The sequence below is a fragment of the Tachyglossus aculeatus genome, chromosome X1 (assembly GCF_015852505.1).
Source record: "Tachyglossus aculeatus isolate mTacAcu1 chromosome X1, mTacAcu1.pri, whole genome shotgun sequence".
NCBI lineage: Eukaryota > Metazoa > Chordata > Mammalia > Monotremata > Tachyglossidae > Tachyglossus > Tachyglossus aculeatus.
In genome coordinates this window covers 90,492,689-90,517,494 of record NC_052101.1, presented here as the reverse complement: position 1 = coordinate 90,517,494, position 24,806 = coordinate 90,492,689, and the positions used below count along the sequence as shown (strand labels likewise).

Genomic DNA, 24,806 nt, shown 5'->3' with positions numbered 1-24,806 from the left:
GGGGATTGACTGTGAGACCCATGAGGGAGATGGACTGTGTCCAAGCTGATTAGCTAGGATCTACCACAGTGCCTGCCACATAGTAAGTGCTTAACAAATACCATTTTTAAAAAAGTGTCAAATTTACCTGTGGGCCAGGAGGCTGAGAGGTTGGAGCGTTTTTTTTTGTTTTCTAACATTTTGGTTAAAACATGGGGAAGCTGTAGATCCTGCCACTAGGAACCCAAAAAGAGGACTTTGCCACCTTGCAGAGGTGCTGTGGAGAGCAAGTCTATATACATTAAGCCTTAGACACAATGTGCATTTTCTTTGTATGACAGAAGTAAACTTACTAGATATTTTAATAGGGCTAGCGGCCCAGTTCCTCCCCGCACCCCCCACCCCCAGCAACCCCACATTCAGGCTCCAAAGCACAAGAGCCAAGTGCCCCTACCGTGAGGAGAGCAGGGACAGAGTGGGGAGGAAGAAAACTCCTAAGAGGAGGCTTGGTGGTAGAAATAGTGACTTTAATGAAAGTCTGAAAAGAACGATTCGAGCAAAGTGTACTAATGAAGGGAGCAGCGGGGACTGGGCCAAGAGCTCTCTGTACCCATATCTGGTCCTGTTCCCTGGAGGCAGTGATGGAGCTCTCTGACCATATGGAGCTGAAAATCTTCAAAGGGCAAACTCAGCTAACTCCAACTCCCCCTTCAGTTATGGCTCTAGCCCCATTGTGTTCTCAATTTAGCTGCTGTGTACAGACGGGCGTGCTGTCTCACCCCCCACCCTCCCGACTTTTCAGAAAAGCTGCTATCCTCCTAGAAAGCCAGGGGCCCAACCAGCCAACATCCGGCACCCTCTGGACTTCTGTCAATCGCTAGGCTCACCCAGGGCAGGGTTAGCCTCTGGGCCAGCTTTGTTTCATGCCATCGGGTCTGTCCTTATCTTGAGAATACGTGTGGCTTGGGGAATTCATTTACAATACAGAAATAAAGGTCTGTCTTCTGCATGCGCCGGTTTTCTTTCTTGCCAGAGCCAACCCCCCCATCCACAGTGAGGCCAGGTGGAGCAGAGCCCCGTCTGTGGCAGCCTGAGCCAGCCAGCTGGCCTCCTAAGCAGGGGAGCCAGTTGCAGGGGTCTTGGTCTGTGGCTATTCTGAGGGGGGAGATACTGGATCTCCTTTCAGGCACCTCCTGACCCTAGCCCTGCCCCTTCTGGAGAATGGCCTCGTGGGGGAATGTTGGCTTTTTTACTTGAGGTATGTGAGAAGCAGTCAGAAAGGGACAGCTGGGACGGGGGTGATGAATCGCATCAATTCAGAACCCTACTGCCCCAGCACATTTCATGGCCGGGACCTGGTTCTCCTACCAAGCAGGGGAGATGGTTCTAAGTAGACACTCAACTCCATCACCTGGTCGTGGAGGTGTTTAAGGGAGGTAGAGTGGAGCCTTGGAGAGGAAAACATGCAAGAGCAACAGGGTGTGTGGGTGGGGTAGGAGGGTTGTATATGTGTTTAGCTCCCAATCCCAGTGGAGAGAGTTCTAAACCGCTGCAACGAAATCCACCGTTTGGTCCTCCAGAGTACTTAGTTTTGATTAGTGATAAGGCTGAGGGAATTGGAGGCCCTCCCTGTCTTGGGGATTGGTGGGGCAGGGGGAGAGGAAGTGGGAAGGTAGTGTAAGTGAGGTATGTGACAGTCTCAAAATCCTGCCAAACCACATGCTGGACTGATGTAGGGTTCTTCCTCCCAGGTGTCAGCTGCCACGTGGGTCATTCATCGTGAAGGATTCTGTGGCAGTCGGAGAAATCCTCCTCTGGGAATGAGTCCTGGAGAATACAAAATAAGCTTTTACGTTCCATTTCAGCCCCAACTCTCTTAAATTTAAGCAGGTTTGCAGTAGTCATGGGTCCAGTTTGGGGCAGTTTTGATTGGTGGCCAGCTAGTAGCAAAGATATTGGAGGTATTAAGTTCACTTTCTGCCTAGCACGGTCTAGGGATCTCAAGGGCAATGCAGGGGTGGGGTGAGGTGGGGGATTTTTCAGGTAGGTGATCAAATTGCTTTGTGTGGTTATAATAATAATGATAATGATGGCATTTGTTAAGCGCTTACTATGTGCAAAACAGTGTTCTAAGCGCTGGGGAGGTTACAAGGTGATCAGGTTGTCCCACGGGGGGCTCACTGTCTTAATCCCCATTTTACAGATGAGGTAACTGAGGCCCAGAGAAGTTAAGTGACTTGCCCAAAGTCACACAGCTGACAATTGGCGGAGCCGGGGTTTGAACCCATGACCTCTGACTCCAAAGCCTGTGCTCTTTCCACTGAGCCACTCTGCTTCTCTGAATAAATAAATAAATAAAGCATCAATAGCAGTTCCACACAGCTGCTGCCAACCTTGTCGTTTGTATCCTCACTGTATGGCCAAGGAGAAAGAGCACAGGCCCGAGAGTCAGGGGACCTGGGTTCTAATCCCAGCTCTGCCACTTACCTGCTAGGTGACCTTGGGCAAGTTATGTGCCTCAAATTCCTTACCTGCAAAAGGGAGGGTCAATACCTAAGCTCCCTTTCTTTTCATCGGTGAACCCTACAGGGGCCTTGTGTCTACCTCAGTGCTTGGCACAAAGCACTTATCATTGTTATGACTGTGTAGCAGGGCAAATCGAAGCTAAAAACCATATGGGCTTAAGCACACCTGGAGAGTTATGAGCTCCTTGAGGGTGGGGATCATGTCTAACTCTATTGCTCTCTCCCAAGCACTTAATAAAGCACTCTGTACAGAATAAATTCTCAATCAATGCCTTTGATTGATTGAAAGTTGGAATAGGATACTTAGCCCAAGGCTTTCAGATTTTGGCTTTGTTTCCTCAATCCAGGAATCCTAAATAATAATGATGGTATTTGTTAAGCGCTTACTATGTGCCAAGCACTGTTCTAAGCACTGGGAGATATACAAGGTAATCACGTTGTTCCCCCGTGGGGCTCACGGTCTTAATCCCCATTTTACAGATGAGGTAACTGAGGCACAGAAAAGTTAAGTGACTTGCACTGTCACACAGCTCATAAGTGGCAGAGCTGCAATTAGAATCCCATGTCCTCTGACTCCCAAGTCAGTGCTCTTTCCACTAAGTCACGCTGCTTCTCTAAGCCAGCCACAGTAATGGCACCCCCCGGCCCTCATTCTTGTAAAGATAATAACAATAATAATAATAATAATGGCATTTATTAAGCACTTACTGTGTGCAAAGCACTGTTCTAAGCACTGAAGATATGTTGCCAACTTGTACTTCCCAAGCACTTAGTACAGTGCTCTGCACACAGTAAGCGCTCAATAAATATGATTGATTGATTGATTGAAGATAATAATACTAGTAATAATAACAGTATTTGTTAAGCAGTGGGGTAGTACATGTTTTTCAGGTTGGACACAGTCCCTGTCCTAAATGGGGGTTCACAGTCTAAGTAGGAGGGATAACAGGTATTAAAATCCCCATTTTTACAATTAATAATAATAATAATAATAATAATGGCACTTGTTAAGTGCTTACTGTGTGCCAAGCACTGTTCTAAGCACTGGAGTAGATACAAGTTAATCAGGTTCGACACAATCCCTGTCCCACACTGGGCTCACACTCCTAAGGAGAAGCAGCGTGACTCAGTGGAAAGAGCCCGGGCTTGGGAGTCAGAGGTCATGGGTTCAAATCCTGTCTCTGCCAATTGTCAGCTGTGTGACTTTGGGCAAGTCACTTAACTTCTCTGGGCCTCAGTTACCTCATCTGTAAAACGGGGATTAAGACTGTGAGCCCCCCCGTGGGCCAACCTGATCACCTTGTAACCTCCCCAGCACTTAGAACAGTGCTCTGCACATAGTAAGCACTTAATAAACGCTATTATTAGTAGTATTAATCCCCATTTTTTACAGATGAGGTGAGGCACAGAAAAATTGCGACTTGCTCAAGGTCACACAGCAGACAAGTGGTAGAGGCAGGATTAGAACCCACGACCTTCCGATTCCCAGCCCCTGACTCTTTCCACTAAACCACACTGCTTCTCAAAGAGGAGTGGAAACTCAGTCTTGCAAGACTAACTGCGGCAAACTGCTGGACCCAGCCACCAGGTGAGGTTCCAGGGGCCCTGCAGGAGCTATTGCATTAGCGTTAATCCTTTCTTACTTAGCCCCTATCCATTTATTCATTAGCTGTGGGAGTTGCAGCTGGAAGGGCAATCATCTTTAAAGGTCATACGAGATAGATGTGATACTTTAGCAGCAGCAAAGAGACACGGCTCACATCAAAGGGTTCGTAGAAGGCGTTGTGTCCCCCGAAGAGGGGGTTAGGGATGGTGATCAGAGGGGGGTTACTTCCCTCCTGCCATGGGGAGAAGTCATCATCCGCTTCTTCTTCAGCCTGCGAGCATACAAAAGGGCACACACAGCTTGATTCTGCTCCCTCTCCAAGGTCCCTGCCCCTCTGAATCCCCGGCCTCGGGCTTAGGAGGGAGATTGAAACTAACACATGCTTCCAGATGCTGGGGAACTGCTCAGATCTTGGGGTAGGAGAGGGGCAGGGCAGGGGGCTCTCAAAGGGATTCTGATAGTTCAGGGAGGTGGGTAGGTAGTGCAGAAAGGAAAAGCGCAGGTCAACTGGAGCCATTTCCCCCGGCAGGTTTGGCCCTCACAAGCTCTTGGTTTTCCAGCTCAGTGATGTTTGGCCACGAGGTGCTTACCCAGGGGAACAGGATTGGTGATCACCCTTGGCCTCAATCCCACCCTGTCCCCAGCTACCTTGAAATAGTGAAACTGGAACCCTTGCTTCTTTATCTTGAAGTGGAAATAGGCTGCTCCGCCCACCAGGATGAGCGCCAGCGCCACCATTATTCCAGCCGTCACCCCAACGGCCAAGGGCCGGGAGGATGTCACGGCAGCAGCAGCCGCCACCTGCAACGCAGAGAAGCTGTTTGGCCCACTCATTCAATCCGATCTATTGAACGCTTACCGTGTGCAGAGGACCGCACTAAGCGCTTGGGAGAGTACAGTATAACAATAAATGCACATTGCTTGCCCACAACGACCTTATAGTCTAGAGGCCCCTCTCGCACCCCGCCACCCTGGGGTAGAGGGTGCTACGCTTCGTAAAAAGCTGGGCCTAAAGCGAAAAACAGCCGGAGGCCAGGAGCAGCGTTTTCTCCCTTTTCTAGACAGGTGAGCAGGGGCATTGATCGGCTTCGACGGTGGGGCTAGCGAGTGCCCAAAGCTGGGGGGGCCTGGGCACCGGACCTGGCTGATTTCTGGGCTCTTCCAAGTCCCAGCCCCAAGGGTCCCACTCACAGGCTCCAGCGGCACAGTCATGGGGCTCTCAATGGAGTGGATGATGCCGTTGAAGGTGACGATGTCCCACTCCACAACAGGGCTGATGTTTACCACCCTGGCACCCTGGGGAGGCCAGACGATCAAGGTCAAGGGGAGGGAGAGCCTTAGGTTACGTGGGCCCGAGTAGAGGAATCCCACCCCACCCACAGTCCCAGGACTGGGTGGGCAGACACGCAGGCACTCACCAGTGGAAGGGTGCTGTTCCCAGCAGAGCCATCTCCAATGAAGAGGCTGTGCCCTTCAGAGTGGGAAGGGAGAATGGTGCCATGGGTGAGGTTCAGGCTCAGGAAAGTGGTGTTACTGGCGTGAAGTTCCAGGTCCTTCCAGCTCAAAGTCTAAGCAAAGCCAAACCCGAGTGAGACCCTCCCTGCACCCCCTCCAGAAGCTGCCTGTAGGGAGCTCATGCTCTCTCAAAAGCAAGCAAAGCTCTACTTTCTACCTGCTAAGGGCTGAGGCATTGTCTTCCCCAAACCCCTTGCTGCCAGGGAGGAATGCGCCAAGCCTAGCCCAAGCCAGACTCTCCTTCTGCGAGTAAAAGCAATTCAGGAAAGGAGAGTACATCAACCTGGTCACCCAGTGTGCAGGGAACTGCCCATTATTATTATTATTATTGTAGTTGCTAAGCACTTTACTAGGTAATAATAATAATAATGTTGGTATTAAGCGCTTACTATGTGCCAAGCACTGTTCTAAGCACTAGGGTAGATACAAGGTAATCAGGTTGTCCCACCTGGGGCTCACAGTCTTCATCCCCATTTTACAGATGAGAGAACTGAGGCCCAGAGAAGTTAAGTGACTTGCCCAAGGTCACACAGCTGACAAGTGGCGGAGCCGGAATTAGAACCCATGACCTCTGGCTCCCCAGCCCGTGCTCTTTCCCTTGAGCCACCACGCTGCTTCTCTAGGTACCGAGCACTGTACCGAGTGCTAGGGTAAATGCAAGTTTAAAAGGTGGGACACAGTTCACAGAGGGCTCACGGTCTAAGGGAGAGGAAGAACGGGTATTAAAACCCCATTTTACAGATGACGGACCTGCGGCTCAGAGATGCCCAAGGTCACACAGCAGGCAGGTGGCGGAGCCAGGATTAGAATCCAGATCCCCTGATGCCCAGGCTCTTTCCACTAGGTCACACTGCTTCCCTAGTGGTCCATCCCCCGAGAGATCCCACCTAAAGAGGCACATCACCCCCTGGAGCTGCATAGGCCTGCCTCCTCTCATTTGCTATGGAGTTGGACCCTGCCTTCTCCTCCCTCTCACTTACCCAACCTGAAGCCTCTGCTGACCCAGGGGCCCATAGGTGCGGTAGGGGAAAGAGGTACGGAGCAGGATCCTCGAAGAAGGTGGCCAGTGGGATATGCCGCTTGAGTTGGTTGGGCAGCATGACACAGTAACTAGAGCCCGGGCCTTGGCGTCAGAAGGGCATGGGTTCTAATCCCCACTCCGCCACTTGTCGGCTGTGTGACCTTAGGCAAGTCACTTCACTTCTCTGGGCCTCAGTTACCTCATCCGGAAAACGGGGATTGAGACTGTGCGCCCCAAACGGGACAGGGACCAACCCGATTTGCTTGTATCCACCCCAGCGCTTAGTACACTGCCTGGCACAAAATAAGCGCTAAAAAATAAATGCCATTATTATTATTAGGCAGTTGTGATGGGCAGCACTACGCCATCCACACTCTCTTGCCCCGTTCCCATGGGGCTGCCAGCTCACAATGCAGGATGGTTGGCTTGCTTCCAGATTCCCTCTTCCCTGCAGAGTCTGTGATCCTGAGAAACAGTCTGGGGTGGGGAAGGGGGAGGTTGTGAAGGGGGGTGGGATGCACAGGGGCAGTGGGGGGGCACTAATGCTCAGCAGTGGGGGCATCAGGGCAGGGTGGGGGGTAGTTGGGGGGGTGATGGCAAGTGGAAGGAGGCAGAGGATGGAAGACATCCTATTCCACAGTGGCTTCTCCTGCCTCACATGTTGAGGGAGGTGGGTCTTCAGACAGATAACCAGGGCCCAAAGGTAGGACAGTTGCTAGACTGCAGGATCTTCATTCAGGAAAAATGGGTAGCGATGGATTATGTCTGGGGTCCCAGCCAAGAAGAAGCGAGAGAGACACTTGTAAAGAGGGCCCTGCACAGCCTCTGAGGAACCGGAGGGCTCACCATGTTGTCCCCAAAGCCACTGTTCAAGGGCACAAAGAGTGTCTTGTAGGTCAGCTCATCTGACAGGAAGTCAAAAAAGTCTAGGCCCTCCCGGCTCATGTTGGCATAATCCAGCAGCATCTGGGGAAGAAGGGCAGGGAGGAAGAAGGCTCAAAACCATTCTAGAAATAATAAGGTGGTCAGATTTGGGGGATCTCAGAGTGGAACAGGGAGTAGGGATGGGAGCAGTTTCTCCACAGGCTGGGAAAGCCAAAAAAAAAAAAACAGAAAGAGAGGAGTTGGGGGACAGATAGAGACGGAAAGAAACTGAGAGAGGGAGAGACAAAAAGATAAAGGTAAGGGGAGGGCAGAATAAGAAAGGGACAAAGGAATAGGACTTGGGATGGGCAGCATGGGGTGTCACACACATTCATTCTCATTCTCTCTCTCTCTCTCTCTCCCCTCCCCCCCTCCGCCCACCAGGAAAAACTGCCACCTGCCTCTTCAACCCAGGCATGAAGTCCCCCCATTTTACAACTGAGGAAACTCCTGAAAGCATGACCTCGGTGACACTGATGACACCTGGGGACCTCAACCTAGAGCTCAGAAAATCCAGGGCCGGGAAAGGGCAGTGCAGGCCTGCCTTTCCCTCCACGTCTCCCCCTCCACGTCTCCCTCGAAGGATCGGACCAGAAGTCAAGCAGTTGCCTGGGAGTCGTGGCTCCCGGCACTCACCGAATAGAAGAAGGAGTAGTTGGCATTGTCTGCCAGTACATCCAGCAGCTTCCCATTGCAGAAATTCCCGTCGCCCACAAAGCCGTCCCGACAGCGGCATGCCACATCTGCAAGGGAAGAGATGAGACGGACAGGTTAGGGTCTCTAGAATTACCCTGAGTCCATTCATAGGCCCTGAAGCCATCCCAAACCTTGCCAGGGGAAACAGGAGGGAAAGGACAGTCAGAGGGGAGAAGAAAAGGGTGTCGGGAAAGTGCCGGCTCCTCACCCTGCAGGCGGTAGCAGTAAGCATCCCAGCGCTCCAAGAGGTTTGCACGCGCCCCATAGTTGACGATGCCCACATGGTTGTTGCCACAGTTGGGACTGGGGTAGCTGGTGGCATAGCCGGCGGAACCGTTGACGAGCCAGCCCACCAGGCACAGATGGAATCCCAGCTGCAGTGCCAGAGGGGTAGGGCACACATGAGATAAGGTGGGGCAACCCCCTCACGTGGTCTAGACATCGCCAACCCGCCATTCCAATTACCCCACGTGCCCCATTCCAGGAGTCAGATCCTCCTGCCCTCTCTCCCGTCTTGCCTCACTGTGGCACTCACAGGACCAGAAACTCTGGGGCAGAACTGAGTTTCTCCAGGAACCCCACGGGGAGAAGTGTGAAAAGAGTAGGGCTAGGGGTGACCATAATCACTTCACGGCACTAAATGGATCATTTTGGAACCACCCTACAAGAGCAACCCAGACCAAAGTTTGGTCCGTCTCAGTCCACCACCTGCCATAGCCTCAATCCTAGTCCCTCACAGCCTGGGCAAAAAGTTAGAGAAGCTGTGTGGCCTAGTGGATAGAGCACGGGACCGGGAGTCGGAAGGACCTGGGTTCTAATCCTGCCTCCACCTCTTGTCTGCTGTGTGACCTTGGGCAAGTCACTTCACTGTGCCTCAGTTCCCTCATCTGTAAAATGGGGATTAAGACTGTGAGCCCCACTTGGGACTGCATCCAACCTGATAACCTTGTATTTACCCGAGCTTTTATAACAGTGCTTGGCACATAGTAAGCACTTATGAAAAAGCCTAATTAACTCAGGCCCACATGGGACCGCCCCTTGCCCCACTGGGCCTTGAACTTCAGTCTGGCCCACCCCCACCCCAACCCAAAGGCCACAGGGATTCACCTCTGGGCTTTTCAGTCCCCCACTCTCCCCAGGCAACACCTGGCCTGGTGAAGAAACAGTGGCCAAACTGCCCCACCACAATCCTGCCCTGTGGTCAGCCACCCACGCCCCAAATCTGGATGACTCCCATCGCCCCACCCGCCCTGATCACTCTAAGCCCCTCCTGCTTACTCATCCATCTCCCCCCTTCCCAATTCCCAACTCTTCCCACATCAACACGCCCAACCACCCATCCTCCCGCACCCGCGCTGACCTGCTGGGCAGCCGAGAGCTGGGACAGGGAGGCGAGTTGGGCTCCCTGGGCTGCACAAAGGCTGGCCGCCTCACCGTAGGTGAGGTTGTATTTCCCCGCAGATGACTGAAGGTGGAACACACCGGCCGTCTTCTCTGCGGGAAGAGCAGACACCGAGGCAGGTCACTCTCGGTGTGTGTGTGTAAGGGAGAGAGAGAGTAAGAGCAAGGGAGGGAGAGAAGGAAGGACGTAGGCAGGACGGGGAGGAGGGATCAGTGGGGGATGGATGGAGAAGCCAAGGGTGAGGGAAGGAACGGGGATTTCGCACCCTGGAAGTGCAGGTCACTGCAGATGGCCTCAGGGTGGCAGGGTCCAGGAGTGTCCAGGCAGCGGTCGGTGGGTGGCTTGGCCCACTCCAGGCACTGCACCCCGTTGCCCACGTAGCCTGCTCTGCACTGACAGCGCCGTGTGTTCTGCAGCCCACAGGGCACAGAGCAGTGGCCCAGGCTGGTGATGGTCCCCAGCCTCCTCCCTTTACTGCCCTCAGTCAGGAAGTGCTTCCCAAGGCCTAGCTCAAACACCCCCCTGCAACCAACTGAGAACTGCCCCTACCTAAGGAACACTTGGCTGCTTTCCCCGTCCCTCCCTCTCCCGCACAGGGCCCTGAAGACTTTGGTTCTGTCTGACCCGATCTGGGCTGGACTCTCCAGGAGAGTAGTGGGCCCAGCCAAGTCCTGGCAGCAGGGGCAGAGCCATCCAACTTTGCTCTCAGATCAAGGGTATAGGTTTGCCCCCTCCCCCTAAGCATGCCTTCTTGTTCACTAAAGACAAGGCCCTACCCCGGCCCCTCCGCCAGTGGATTCTCTTGGGGCAGAGGAGGGAGCCTGGGACTGACTCTGCCTCCCTCAGATTTCTCTTCTGCAAGCTCACGAACCCCGGCTCCCCTGGCTTTCTCTCACTGGGATAGTTTTCTGCCTGCTCTGCTCTGAGTTGAGTGGGAGTGATCTGGCCTAGAGCTGCTCAGGCCAAGGAAAGAGTTTCCCGGCGGCGACGGGGGGAGCGGGGAAGGCCGAGGTGACTCACGGGGCCGGTGCTGATGCAGTCAGCGTGCTCGCTGCAGTCCCCATTCCTGCCGTCCGCGCAGCGGTCCCGGGGGCTGCAGACCTTACCATCTCCCTGGTAGTTGGGGAGGCAAGTGCAGTTGACATCCAGGCCCGTCTGGCTGCAAGTGGCGTGGGGGCTACAATGCCCTCCCTGGCATCGATCGATCACTGTGGAGACCGTCCAGGACCCCACGTCAGCCCTATCTCCAGTCCAAAGGAAGCTGCTGCTGGGCGGGAAAGGGGTGAAGGGTCCGCAGTGCTCCCCAGGGACTTCCGGGATCTGGCGGAGGGAGTCTGAGACTTGGGGGCTGAGAGGAAGCAGGAGGATGGTTAGGAAGTGGGGCAGCGGGTAGAGGTGGGGAGCTGAGTGCCATACCTGAACAGTTCCAGCCATCGCCTTCATATAACAGGTCGCATTCACAGATGTTCCCAGGTCGGCACACGGCGTGAAGGTCACAGGGCGGGGAGCATGTGGGAATCTCCTCTGTCCCCAAACCAGGCCTGGTGTCAGGGACAGGGGCCCCACAAAACTCCCCACTGTCCTCCCCACCCCAAAGCTCCCTGGACTCCTAGTGAGTGTTCATGGCCGGGGGTGGTGGCGGGGGGAAGAGTGGCTGAGACCCCTTGATGAAGAGAGAACTTCTCCTCAGGGAGGAAACACTTACCCAGCCTGGTCTCACAGTGGACCCCACTCCAGCCCTCACTGCAGAAGCAGAAGCCGGAGCCAGACACACCATCGTCACAGCGGCCATGCGCATTGCAGTTGCACTCTGCAGGAGAAAGGAGATGGTGCCGGGCTCACGGGGGAAGTGTAAATTGGGGAGGCACAGGGCAGGAGTACAGTCGGGGATGGCATTAGATGGGGGAGGAAAGGAGAGAGGGAGACAGGAAGAGGGAAAAATGGAGGGGAGGGGGGAAATGGGGGGAAAGGGAGAGCAGAAGGAATCTGGGGTTGGGGGAGATTTGAAGGTTATGAGAAAGGAGGAGGAGTCCGGGATGGTGGGGTGGGGAGGGAACGGGAATAGTGTGAGCCAGGGAAAAGAAGAGAGGGTAGGGGATGGAGGGAGTTGGTCCACACCTTGGCACTGGGCCCCAAATCTTCCCGGGATGCAGAGCTCACAGGCGACACCAGTGAAGCCAGGGTTGCACAGACAAGATCCTGTCCCACTCATTCCATCCTGGCATAAGCCCTGGCGGTTGCAGGGGGCCTCCAGCCCCCCGGGGCACACTGTGGTGAAACCAAGCCATTTAACCTGCCACTCAACCCTACCCCCCGCAGCACCTTGCAGTTAAACCAACTACTCCCCCCAACCTCTTCCACCTCAGACTTTAACCGCATCCACATTCCACTTTTCCCCATGACCACCTGCTCCCTGGGAGATTAAGCTTGGGCACCTGGAGAGGAGGAAGGCACCTCACCCTGGCAGTCTGGGCCATAGTGGTTCTTGCAACACTGCATCTTCCAAGTGCTGGTCACACAACGCTTCCGGCAGCCCCCCAGGTTGTGGTTCGGGTAGCGGAACCGGCCAATGAGTGGGTTTGGCCACCGGACGAAGCTGGAGATCCCCCAGTAACTTGCGAGGTGCCAACACCTCTCCACCCCCCGCTATGAGGGGTGGGACCAGAGGCAGAAAGAGAGACCTACACATCAGATCTGGGTCCTCAGCCTGCACCCTGGGATTCTGAGAAGCTGATCTTTGCCCCGCCTTCTAAGCCGCCCTCTCCACCCCATTTACACACACACACACACACACACACACACACACACACACACACACACACACACACAACCTCACCTCTCCCCTCCAGATCCATTCATCCCTCACTACTCTCCAAGTCATTCCTTCCTTCAAGTCCCTCTTTAGTGACTTGGGGAACCAACCTTCCCCTCCCGCTCCCCATTCTTCTTCCCCACCTCAAACGCCGCCCTCTCACCTTTTCTTTGGATCCAGTGGGACAAGGTAGCTCCAGGCCACATGGGCTACAGTTAATTTTATACTCCTGGGGAGACAAGGCCAGACAGTCAGCCAGCCAATCAGACAGACTGCCAGTTAGCAGTCAGTACTGAATGTATGGACTGCCACCTGCTTACGGAACTCTGTCCTAGGGGCAGGGGATAGTTTCAGAGGAAAAAAGAAGACATGGTTCCTGCCCTTGGAGGAATAGATCCAGATATACTGATATAAGAAGAAACATCAGTATCAACAACTGCATCATCATCATCTTCATCATCATCACTAAATGTCCACGGATGGGAGAAGAGCCAGGTTCCGGGGCTGGAGGGGGGAACTAGGCAGGGATGGAGGCGGGTATGTAATCAGTGGCATTTATTGAGCTCCTACTGAGCTATACGCACTGTACTCAGCACTTGGGAGGGAACAAGAAATATGCTCCCTGCCCTCAAGGAGCTTACAATCTAATGATGGGTCAAGACAGACAAAAAGTATTTCCAGAGAGTGAGAACCAGAGGAAGAACAAAGATAAAGCAGGAGGCAACACAAACACATGAAGAAGAAACAATTGAACAGAGAAACTAAATGCATGGATGACTATAGAAATTGCACAAAGAAAACTGTGCATTGTCTCAGGGGGCTCTGCTCACTCCCGTTCCTCAATCAATCAATGGAATATATTGAGCACTCGCTGTGTGCAGAGCACCGTACCAAGTAATAATAATAATGATGATGATGGCATTTGTTAAGCGCTATGTGCGAAGCACTGTTCTAAGCGCTGGGGGGATACAAGGTGATCAGGTTGTCCCACATGGGGCTCGCAGTCTTAATCCCCATTTTACAGATGAGGTCACTGAGGCTCAGAGAAGTTAGGTGACTTGCCCACGGTCACACAGCAGACATGTGGCAGAGCCGGAATTAGAACCAATGACCTCTGGCTCCCAAGCCTGTGCTCTTGCCACTGAGCCACGCTGCTTCTCTAAGTGCTTTAAAAGAGTACAATCGACTAAGTAGACACAATCCTTAGTGCAGGGTTGACTGACTGATTGAAAGAAATTACAGGCAAGGGAGGCAAACGACTACAAAGATACATCTAGAAGTTCTGAGTTGGGGCGGAGGATACAGATTCAACTGCATAGGTGTCACAGGAGGGAGTGAAAACGGGGAGGGGGGAGGTGAATCAGAGAAGGCTTCCTGAAAGAGATGTGGTTTCAGTAGGGCTTTGAAGATGGGAAGACTGGCAGTCCGTTGGCCGCGAAGGAGGAGGGAGTTCCAGGCAGGAGGGAGGTGTGAGCAAGGGGCCGACGGCATGAGAGACAAGCTGGAAGGACAGTAGGGAGGTTGGTAGGATCCTGGCAGTCCTCCCCTGAGCCTCTAGTTGCTTCCCTAGCCTCTCTTGGCCTTCATCTCCCGGCTTCCTCTCCGGCCCCTCGGCCACTCACTGGCAAGTCCTGAATGACGTAGTGGTCACAGCGGGCCCCCAGGCCGGGCGGCTCCAGCAGTCGGTCGATGCCATAGGCAATGCCACCCGCGAACTCCATGTGCCGCTGCACAAGCCGCGCGTCCCCGTCAGCAACCAGGATGTCACCCTGCAGGGAGGCAGGAGACGGGAGAGAGGTGGGAGTAGAAGTACCAGGAGGGGCAGGGGTGAAGGGGCCTCCCTCCGGCTCGTAAAGGGTCAGGAACACAGACCGTGGTTCTGGCCCAAATCACGTGAAGAGCATCAAGAGCTCCAAGCCCCTTGGGTCCTGAGGGCTCCACCCCAGTCCGTTGCTTCCCTCGGTTTTCCCCACCCTCTCTTTTTAATGGTATTTGTTAAGCGCTTACTATGTGTCAAACACTGTTCTAAGCACTGGGATAGGAATAGGTTAATTAGGTCAGACACAGTCCCTGTCCCTCATGGGGATCACGATCTAAGGAGGACAGAGAACAGGTAGTGAATCCCCGTTTTCCAGTTGAGGAAACTGAGGCACAGAGGAGTTAAGTGACTAGCCCAAGACCACCCAGCAGGTAATTGGCAGAGCCGGGATTAGGACCCAGGTGCTCTAACTCCCAGACCACTCGGCCGCACTGCTTCCCTCTGTGAGAGACTGGTGGCTAGGAGTCCGGGGGCAAGGGGTACATGGCCTCAGCCACACTCACCACCCTGGCTTTGCTGCAGGAGAAGGAGATGACGGAGCCATACATGGTCCGGAGCTCGCCGAGAAGTGGCAGGTCGGTGGCCAGAGCCTTGCGGGGAAGGAGCAAGATAAGGGGTGAGTGAAAGGAGGGCCCAAATTCCTGCGGATGCCAGCTCAAGACCCAGATGCATTCTCAGGTAAAATCCTAGGGGGGAACCTGCATTTCAGGGAGCGGGACTGGAAGCCTTGGGCGGGAGAGGCTGGTTCGGAAGCCGTGGGGCTGAGGAGGAGCGAGTGGGCCCGGGCTGGGATAGGGAGAGACAAGGCCCTGCAGGGCTCACCTTGATATCCCGAATCATGTGAGCTTTGAGTACGTAGGCCAGTTTGTCCCTGTGTTCTATGTGATTCAGCCAAACCTGCTGCTCCGCTGGGAGGGCGTTGAACGCGGCATCCGTGGGCCAGAGCATCGTGAAGGGCTGGTGGGCTGCCATGTTGACCAGGGACAACAGGCCAGCCTTCTGTGGAGAAATCCACAGACCCAGGTCACCCTAATCCCAATCCATGGCAGCCTGGGATGGGGGAGAAGGGAGAGGAAGGTGGTAGGGAGGTCCGTGGGAAATCAGCTCAAATGGGGAGGGTTTAGTAATAATAATAATTATTATTGTTACGGTATTCAGTAGAGAGAGGGAGACAGAAGCTGGCTCTCCAGTACCAGTTTTCTTTTTTATTGTTTTTGTTAAGTGCTTACTACGTGCCAGGCACTGCACTAAGCACTGGAGTAGATACAAGCTAATCAGATTGTACACAGTCCGTGCTTCACATGGAGCTCACAGCTTTAATCTTCATTTTATAGACAAGGTACCTGAGGCCCAGAGAAGTGAAGCAAACTTGCCCAAGGTCACACAGAAGACAAGTAGCGGAGCAGGGATTAGAACCCAGGCCCTCTAACTCTCAGACCCATGCTCTATCCATTAAACCACTCTGCTTCTAAGGCCTTTAAGGCAGCAGAGGAGAGAATGGGCTGATATTGCAGCTGGAAGTAGTGACACATGATATTGAGAAGAACTTCTTGACCTTATGGGTTGTTAAATGCTAGAAAGTGGTCGGGCCTCCTTCCCAGAGGATTTCTCAAACTAGGGAGATTCCCATCTGCCTGAGCTGTCCTACCTAGAGCACGGGGATGGATAAGATGATCGAGGGACGGGGGACAGGGACAGAGTCCCCAGTCTGTTCAGATGCTTCCTGAGGAACACGTGTAACTGAGGTAAGACGACGGTGGTTCTGCCCCACACAGACATGGATAAATCCATAGAAATCTGAGAATCTCGAATTCTCTCAATCTCTTTCTCTATATATAATATTGTATTCTCCCAAGCCCTTAGTACAGTGCTCTGCACACAGTAAACACTCAATAAATATGATTGATTGAATGATATCTCTCCCCAAAGTTACCACGAGCATCTTGCTGAAGATCGTGTAGCCAAAGCTCTCTGCAGCCTGTATGATGCTTTTCTGGAAAAAACAAAACACACACACACAAATACTCATGGCCTTAGTGGTGGATGAGGAGCCTCCCTGTAGTCTTTCTGTGATTGGTGGGGAAACTAAGGCACAGAGTGGGCATGGCTTTGAGTAGAAACATTACTATAATGAGGAAGCATGCTTGCTCAGCTCCGTGTTGGTATGTATGCTCCTCTGGCCATAGATCTGTGTATTATACAAGTTTGTATACTAATGATAATACTATTTATTGAGCACTTATTATGTAACAAGCACCATGTTAAACGCTGAGGTCGATACAAGATAATCTGATCAGACCCAGTCTCTGTCCCAAACGGGGCAAACAGTCTAAGGAGGGACTCATTTTACAGATGAGGAAACTGAGGCCCAGAGAAATGAAGCATCTTGCCCATGGTCACCCAACAGGCAAGTGCCAGAGCCGGGATTAGAACCCAGGTCCTCTGACTCCCAACCCTAGGCACCCGTGGCCAGGTGTGCACATGTGTGTGCTTTGCCCATTTGTGTGTCAGAGATTATGTGCTGGGGCCGTACTGGTATGCGCGAGGTGCCCTGTGCCCCCTCCCCTCTCGCACTGCACCCATGCCCCCGGCACCTCTCCAGGCTCAGTCTCGTTGTTCCAGTTCACAACCTCGGGTGGCAGAAGCACCTCGTCGATGAAATGGAAGACGCCATTCACTCCCACCTGGTCGCTGGTGATCACTTTAGCAAACTCGTTGATGAATAAGGTTCCCTGGGGGATGAGAACCAGGAAGTGCTGCAGAAGAAGGGCTCGGGATGTGGGTTTATGCTTTCCACAGGGACTCCTTAATTGGGTGATTGCGTTCAGGGAAGCGGGGGAGGGGGACGTGCACTATCCCGCCCCCCGTTTCTCTTCCTTTCTGGGTGGAGTCTGCCCCCACACCCGGGCCTCACCTCCCTCTCCGTGATGCTGAGCGTATGGCCTGACAGGGTGGTGACGTGTTGCAGTTCCTGCAGGTCACTGGACAGCAGCTGTTGGCAACCTACCACATGGTAGCGGAACAGTAGTTTCCGGTGCACCTGGATCACCCGGGCCTCTGACTGTAGGGTTGGGGGTGGAGAGAGGGAGATCGCGGAGCGGGAGAGTATGGAGAGGGAGAGCAAGAGAGTCCCTCAGTAGCCATCTCCTACCCTGCTCCCACAGAAGGCCTTGGCTTCCTTCCCTGCAGAAGCAACCTGGGTTTTGCTCCGCCCAACCTCTTCTTGGCCGCCTTCAAGTCTCCACTTTCCAGGGCTTGGGCAGGGTCGGGTCTCAAGGGAGCGGCCCTAATGGTAGTTTCTCTCACCAGATCCCAACTTCCCGCCTCACCGCTTCCTGGACAGTTACACAATACACACAACAGATGGACTGAGGTGGGCCTAGCCCCTCCTCCCCCTTCCACCCCTACACACACACAAACACACAATCAGAAGGTCAGACACAGACTTATAGACTGATTAAAGTAGCAGACACAAAAACAGACCCACAGAGGATTCAGGTGGACAGAATCCTAGAGAGGATTTAGCCGTAACATGTAAGGGGACAGAGAAGGCTGAGCTGGCTGACCTGACCGAAGTCTCTCCCTCGCTGTCCTTTGCTCTCTTCCTTCCCCTGTCCCTACCCTACTGCTGGGAGGTGGGGAGAGAGGACAGGCCTGTAGGGAATGGAGGGGGGCCCTGAATTGAGTCACCTTGGTCACGTTCTTCAGCACCGTCTCGTGAGGAACGAATACTGTGTACGGCCCTTCCCCCAGCAGCTCCTTGAATTCCTGGTGGAAGAGTGGCTCATGAGACCAGCCCTGATGTCTCCCTCTGCCCACCCTCCCTCCACCCTTCCACCCGCCAGCTGTTCATACGACCGCAGCTCCCAAGAGGTTTGACTTGGGCCTGAGCAGAATCAGAAAGGAGGATCTCTCCTCCAACCCAAAAGAGCCTTCTAAGGGCAAGTTGTGAGGTAGGATGAGGGAGGGGGGGATGGTGGGGTGTGTGGGAAGGGGCAGAAAGAAAGTGGGACCAAAGGAGCGTTTCTCACCAGGATGTATTGGGAGAAGAAAGATGCACCTTTTTCTAGAAGTAGCTCCTAGGGAGACAGCAATTAGTCTGAGGGGGCCAGTGCCTCCTGCCAGCCATAAATAGGCAATCACAATAAATCGCAGTAATAATTCTATAATAATTCTAGTATTTGTTAAGTGCTTACTATGTGCCAAGCACTGTTCTAAGCGCTGGGGTAGATTCAGGGTAATCAGGTTGTCCCACGTAGGGCTCAGTCTCAATCCCCATTTTACAGATGAGGTAACTGAGGCACAGAGAAGTGAAGTGACTTGCCCAAGGTCACACAGCAGACAAGTGGCGGAGCCGGGATTAGAACCCATGACCTCCGACTCCCAAGTCTGTGCTCCTTCCACTAAGCCATGCTGCTCCTCAGGATATGAGGGGTGGGGGCTGACTAAAGGGCAGTCTAACATTCCCCATTAACGCCAGCCCCTCCCACCACCTAATGATAACAATAATGGAATTTGTTAAGTGTTAACTATGTGCCAGCACCGTCCTAAGAGCTGGGGTAGGTACGGGATGTTCAGGTCAGATGACAGTTCCTGTCCCACATGGGGCTTACAATCTAAGGGGGAGGGAGACTAGATATTCCATCCCCATTTTATGGATGAGGAAACCGAGGCCCAGAAAAGTTGAGCAATGGTCACACGGGAGACAGGTGACGGAGTAGAGATTAGAACCCAGGCTCTCTGACCCCGGGGCCCATGCTCTTTCCTTCTTTCCTTAATCACCTTTAATTTGGAATTGCACCAAAGCTTTGGACTCCACTAGGCTGCACCGCTTCCTTAGGGCCAGAAGGAAGTTGGATAGAGTTGTCACCCACCCCCGTCCCAGTCCCCGGTTCTGGGTCCCAGTCAGGATTCTTGTCAGGGACAACGCTGAAGGGAGGGGGTAGGAAAAGGGGTGGCATTACCAAGGCAATATTGGTCCTGCAAGTGATGCCATCGCCAATGGTGTTCCCGATGCAGGTGCACGTCCGCTCACCCACGCCAGTGCTGTTACACACTGCTGAGAGGCTGCACCCTCCGTTGTTCTGGGGGAAGGGTGGGGGTGGGGTTGGCAGAGCACCAGGCCCCACACCCCTCCCACTCTCCCTTAATAATAATAATAATAATTTTGGTATTTGTTAAGCGCTCTCTATGTGCACAGCACTGTTCTAAGCGCTGGAGAGGATACAAGGTGATCAGGTTGTCCCATGTGGGGCTCACAATCTTAATCTCCATTTTACAGATGAGGTAACAGGCACGGAGAAGTTAAGTGACTTGCCCAAAGTCACACAGCTGACAAGCGGCAGAGCTGGGATTTGAACCCATGACCACTGATTCCCAAGCCCGTGCTCTTTCCACTGAGCCACGCTGCTTCCCTTATTTGCCCCCCTCCCCCCCCCCCTTAGGGCTCCCGGTGTATCTGGGAGGTGATCACCAGAGGTGGTCTCTGCTGCCGGGGAACTGGGGTTCCCTAGGAAACAAGAGCTCATCACCAACTACCTCCAGGAAAGCTGGAGACCCCCCCCACCACCCACCCATCAAATAGGGTCATACCAGACACAAGGTGAGCATGAAGGGCTCAGCCTCAGAAGAAGCAGCCCAAACAGTTTGGCCTCCCCTTCTCTGGGATTCAATTTCTCACCCAACTGGAAAAGGGGGACCACCCCCCACCCCCATATATCCCAACGTGGGGTGAGGGGGTCAGGCCTAGGACCCATCCTGGGCTGCAGGGAACCCAGATACCAGGGAAGGAGAGTGTACTAGCCCAGACCTTGGCACAGGGGTTGATGGGCTCACAGCTCCGGATGCCATCGCCGAAGAAGTTGGGTAAGCAGTTGCAGGCCACCTGCGTGTGTATATCACAGCCCCCACCCCCACCCCAATCCCAAGGGTGAGGCACAGGTGGGTAAGGCTGGACGCCCTGTCTCCCCAGCCCCAGAGTGGTTGGGGGCAGAGAGGATGGGCAGGGGAAGAGCCGCATTCCCCACTTCCGAGAGCCACAGTTGGGGGCCACTGGCCCAGGCTCTCAGTGTGTGCCACTCAAGGACTCCCCAGCCTGCATTTGCCCAGGGGCTCAGAGCAGGAATGCTCTTGGAGCCCCAGAAGGACGAGCAGGAGGAAATGCAGACTCGGGGTGATCCGAGACCCCCAGCCCAACCGCCCCCATCCCCTGCCCCTGGAGGCCTGAGGCTGGCTCTGTGCTTGGCTGACCTGGTTGGGCCCTGTGCGGACACATTCGGCCTGGGCGTGGCAGCCCCCGTTGTGGTTCAGACAGCCGTCGATTTCTGCGGCAAGGGACACAGCCGGGTGAGCGGCAGGGAGGGGAGAGCTAGGCCAGGGCCGGGGAAGGGAGCGCCTTGCCGCCAGGCGGGGTCAGCAGGGTCGGAGAGTGGGTGTGATGGGCATGGAAGGGGGGAGAAGGCAGGGAGTCCTCAGAGGGCTCTGCCACGTGCCAAAGCCACCACCAGGTGCCTGAGAGGAAGGGCCCGCCAGACGCCACGCTCTCTAGTTCCCTTCCTCCACGCAGGACGTTCCCCTCCCCAGCCCAGACAGGTGAGGATCTCTCCTGTTCTGAGAGATTTTCAGGGGTGACAACTCCACAGCCGCCCTGGGTCATCTATTCCAATCCCTCATGACCACTGTTGTCCCAAAGTTCTTCCTTGGATCTAACTCAAATCTCTCCTGCTGTCAGTTTAAGTCCACTCCCTCTTGTCAAGTTCAGTGGAGAGAATCATCCTGACCCTATAATAACCTTTCACAGGCTGAAAATCTGCGAGTCAGCCTCCTCCCCATCTGCTTCCCCTGGCTGAACAATCCCAGCCTCTGAGCCTTTCATCATAATCAGTCAGTCAATCAATCAAATCAGTGATCTTTATCGAGCACTCGGTATTTGCAGAGGACTGTACTAAGTGCTTGGTACAGAGTAGGGAGCCCACTTCGGTTTTCTAGTCATTTTCCACCTCTCCAAGTCTCCCCTCTAAACTCGCTCTCCACTATCTCCACAAGGATATTCAGCTGAGAATTCAAAATTGGTTACACGTTTTCAGTCGGGGTCAAACCACAGTTCTCTTCCCTTTCTGAGCCCCGCCACCACCCAGGCTCCTCACCGAGACACAGCTCCCCGTCCCCGGAGTAGCCCTCTCTGCAGCTGCAAATTCGCTCTCCAGGGGCCACTTTGGTGCAGTTTGCATGTGGGGAGCAGCCCCCGTGGTAGCTGGCACATGGGTCGATCTCTGTCATCCACAGCAAGAGGAAGGAGGAGAGAAGTGAGGAATGGGGCTGGAGCGTCCCCTCCCCCCAATGACTCCCGGGCCCTCTCTGAAGGGAGACTCAGCACCCCCCATCCCGACCCTCAAGCACATTCTGAGTCCACCCGTCCCCAGCGGAGAGCGTCAGGGAAGGTTGAACCAACCGTTCACTTCCTCCAACCCAGCTGGGTGCAGTCCATCCCTGCACCGACAATCTCAAGATGAAGCAGATACCCCGATTCCCTCCCTCCAACCCCGCCAGGAAGCCGCGGATGAACCTGAGCAGTGGATTCCGTTTCCCATGTATCCCGCAGAGCAGACGCAGGAGCCCAGGGCAACGGCAGTCCCATTCACACAGCTGAAAGGAACAAGTACACCAACTCACTCCTCGATCCTCCTCCCACAGACTGCCAGCTCTCTTCTGTTCCTCTCCCCTCACCTTCCCACTCTCCTGCCTCCTCCCCTGGTTGGTTGGGGTTCAAGAGAGTGTGGGGTCCCATAGTAATAATTATTATTACTATTGCTATAGTATTTGTCAAGCTCCTGCAGCACTGTACTAAGCACTTAGTACTAAGAAAATCAGATTGGACACAGTCCCCATCCCACATGGGGCTCGAAGTCTAAGTAGGAGGGAGAACAGGAATTGAATTCCCATTTTCCTTCCCCCCATTACACCAATTTCACTGTCCCAGGGGTCACACTCACTTGGCAGAGGGGTGACAGGTGTTGTTGCATAAGTCATTCTTGATTTCTGGGAGGGGAGAGAGGAGAGTGGTCAGACCCCTGATGACAGAGCAAGGTTGGGGAGAGGAAGAGCATGAGACGGGGAGAAGCCTGTTGGGATGGGTGGCTCTGAGTTTAAGCTCCTCCCCATCCCTCGCTCCAGTGTAGCCCAGGTCCATCTGGGTTCACACGGCAGAGAGGTGGCCGAACCGGGATCTGAACCCAGGCCTCCTGACTCCCAGTTCCAGCCTTTTTCCCCTAGGCTACACTCTTCAGCCCACCCTAAGGAGGCCCCACCCCCTTGTTCCTTCCACTTTGTTTCCCCAAATCCCGTCACCTTCATCTTGCCTCACCTTGGTCACAGCGGGGGCCTATCCAGCCCACCTTACAGATGCATCTTCCATCCCCATGCAGCCCATCTTGGCACTGTCCATGGCTGCCGCAGTTACACACTGGGGAGAGACACCAGCCCCTTCCGTCACTATCCCTCCACTCCCTCCTGGCCCCTCGGGATCTCCTCGCTCCCTGGGCCCAAATGGCCCTACTATAGGCCTGAACCCCTCCCGTGGTTCTTCCCTCAAGTCCCTGATCTTGGGTGGAGTCCAGGTCACCCACACCTCCCTCACCCCCTCCTTCTCACCTCTGGCACAGTCAGGTCCGTAGCGCCCCAGTTCGCACACCTCACAGGCTGTGCCATGGAAGCCTTCATGGCACCGACATTCCCCCTTGCCCCCAATGCCACCTTGGCACTGTCCGTTCCCAGAACACCAGGCCCCTGGCCTCCCAGGGCAGGGTTCACACATCGGCCCATAGTAACCCTCGCAGCACTCGGGTACCTGGAGGGCAGGGATGGGGAGAGAGAAGGGGGAGAATAAGAAACAGAGGGGAGATGGGGGAGGAGCCAGATGAGACAAGTCAGTCTTGAATAGAAGAAGGAGAATCCTGGGGAGGATAAGGGGAAGGACATGCCATCCTTTCAACCTGCCTGATCAGCCCCAGGAGAGAAGGAATGGCAGGGAGACCTGATTTATTCCAAAGAGGGCTGGGGGATTTCTGCCTGGACCCCCAAGAGTGGACCTGTGCCTCATGAACTGGGGAGAGGGGTGAAAAAATCAAGACCCTTAAACCTCCCTTGCTCCCAGCCCTCTTCCTGTGGTGAGAGGGAGGGAAGAGAAGTGGGGGAAATGTGAGATTCGGGCCGCGGGTTAGCAGTGAGGTGGGCTGACGCGTATAAATGATGTACCTCTTTTGTCTTCACACAGGAGAACAGACAGCTTGGCCCAGTATTTCCCCAAGACATCAAAGGACACCTCTCTTGGGGTTTCTCCTAGACGCAGAGGGGCAGAGAGGATAGATCCTTTGACAGTGGGACATGGAAGATGGGGAGACCAGAAAGTGAGAAGAGTATGCATGCGCATGCGCGTGCACACACATACACACACACGAGTCCCTCGTCCACCTACCACCATAGCCAGTCACGGTCAGTGACACCCACCTGCACATTGAAGCCTGGGGGGCAGCGACGCCTTGCGTTGCACAATCCACATTTATGCTGCAATGGAAAAAGTAGGAGGAAGGGGTCGAGAGGAGATGGGGTGAGAGAGAGGACAGGCTGCAACCACCTCCATACTAACGTGGGTCAGTGGGGGCCCGGCCCAAACAGCTGTGGGGACTCCTGTCTCCCTCCACTCCTCCGGCTAGACTTGCCGCGTGGGCAGCTCCCTCTCTGAGGCCCCAGATCCTCTCCATCCCCCCACCCAGCCACAAACGTACCTTTACTGTTGTGATTTTGGTGCTGGGGCAACGGTTCTTGTGGACCGTCAGCACGCTGGACACCCCAATCACCACTCCATTCCGAGTCTCCAGGAATGGACCACTCACTGGCACGTGGTTCACCTCGGTCTGGGTGAGGAAGAAACACAAAGGACAACTTCCAGTTCCCTCATCACTGCTGGGCACATTTCCTCCCCTCCTACCCCAGACAAGGGCTTTCGTGCACTCAGACTCTGGAGAGGGCGAGAGAGCACTCCACCACCTTGCCCCCTCCTTTCTCACCTCACTTCTCTCCTTCTACGACCCAGCCCACACGCTTCACTCCTCTAGTGCTAACCTTCTCACTGTGCCTCCGTCTCACCTGTCTCGCTGCCACCCCCTGTCCCACATCCTGCCTCTGGCCTAGAATTCCCCCCTCCTCATATCTGACAGACAATTACTCTCCCTCTGCTTCAAAGCCTTATTGAAGGTGCATCTCCTCCAAGAAGCCTTCCCAGACTAAGCCCCCCCCCCCACCTTTTCCTCATCTCCCGCTCCCTTCTGTGTCACTCAGACTGGCTTCCTTTGCTCTTCCCCACCCCCCAACCCCACAACACTTATGTACATAGCTGTAATTTATTAATTTGTATTGATGTCTGCCTCCACACTTCTAGACTGTAAGCTCATTGTGGGCAGGGAATGTGTCTGTTTATTGTTGTACTGTACTCTCCCAAGCATTTAGTACA

General features: G+C 54.2%; 1 protein-coding gene across 4 annotated transcripts in view; it reads right to left on the bottom strand.

Annotated features, from left to right (window-relative positions):
* Positions 1-485: 485 nt before the first annotated feature.
* STAB1 (stabilin 1) overlaps positions 486-24,806 on the bottom strand; it is a 66,922-nt gene continuing 42,601 nt past the window's right edge. For 3 of the 4 annotated variants that reach the window (XM_038772063.1, XM_038772064.1, XM_038772065.1), the window contains 35 exons: positions 24,082-24,210; positions 23,804-23,860; positions 23,552-23,635; positions 22,949-23,144; positions 22,662-22,760; positions 22,291-22,336; positions 21,864-21,943; positions 21,445-21,570; positions 20,549-20,622; positions 20,109-20,183; positions 19,264-19,383; positions 18,331-18,378; positions 17,990-18,067; positions 17,214-17,360; positions 16,894-17,031; positions 16,233-16,292; positions 15,122-15,298; positions 14,803-14,889; positions 14,103-14,249; positions 12,644-12,709; positions 12,128-12,314; positions 11,787-11,936; positions 11,374-11,478; positions 11,085-11,192; positions 10,689-10,876; positions 9,934-10,078; positions 9,627-9,760; positions 8,475-8,640; positions 8,207-8,313; positions 7,493-7,612; positions 5,529-5,678; positions 5,302-5,406; positions 4,759-4,911; positions 4,265-4,381; positions 486-1,806 (listed from right to left, as the gene is read on the bottom strand). In XM_038772063.1, the coding sequence (XP_038627991.1) occupies positions 1,750-1,806; positions 4,265-4,381; positions 4,759-4,911; positions 5,302-5,406; positions 5,529-5,678; positions 7,493-7,612; positions 8,207-8,313; positions 8,475-8,640; positions 9,627-9,760; positions 9,934-10,078; positions 10,689-10,876; positions 11,085-11,192; positions 11,374-11,478; positions 11,787-11,936; positions 12,128-12,314; positions 12,644-12,709; positions 14,103-14,249; positions 14,803-14,889; positions 15,122-15,298; positions 16,233-16,292; positions 16,894-17,031; positions 17,214-17,360; positions 17,990-18,067; positions 18,331-18,378; positions 19,264-19,383; positions 20,109-20,183; positions 20,549-20,622; positions 21,445-21,570; positions 21,864-21,943; positions 22,291-22,336; positions 22,662-22,760; positions 22,949-23,144; positions 23,552-23,635; positions 23,804-23,860; positions 24,082-24,210 (4,026 nt within the window). In that variant the 3' untranslated portion in view covers positions 486-1,749. Of the gene's footprint in view, positions 1,807-4,264; positions 4,382-4,758; positions 4,912-5,301; positions 5,407-5,528; positions 5,679-7,492; positions 7,613-8,206; positions 8,314-8,474; positions 8,641-9,626; positions 9,761-9,933; positions 10,079-10,688; positions 10,877-11,084; positions 11,193-11,373; positions 11,479-11,786; positions 11,937-12,127; positions 12,315-12,643; positions 12,710-14,102; positions 14,250-14,802; positions 14,890-15,121; positions 15,299-16,232; positions 16,293-16,893; positions 17,032-17,213; positions 17,361-17,989; positions 18,068-18,330; positions 18,379-19,263; positions 19,384-20,108; positions 20,184-20,548; positions 20,623-21,444; positions 21,571-21,863; positions 21,944-22,290; positions 22,337-22,661; positions 22,761-22,948; positions 23,145-23,551; positions 23,636-23,803; positions 23,861-24,081; positions 24,211-24,806 lie in introns of those variants that run through there. The other variant, XM_038772067.1, reaches the window with a different exon arrangement.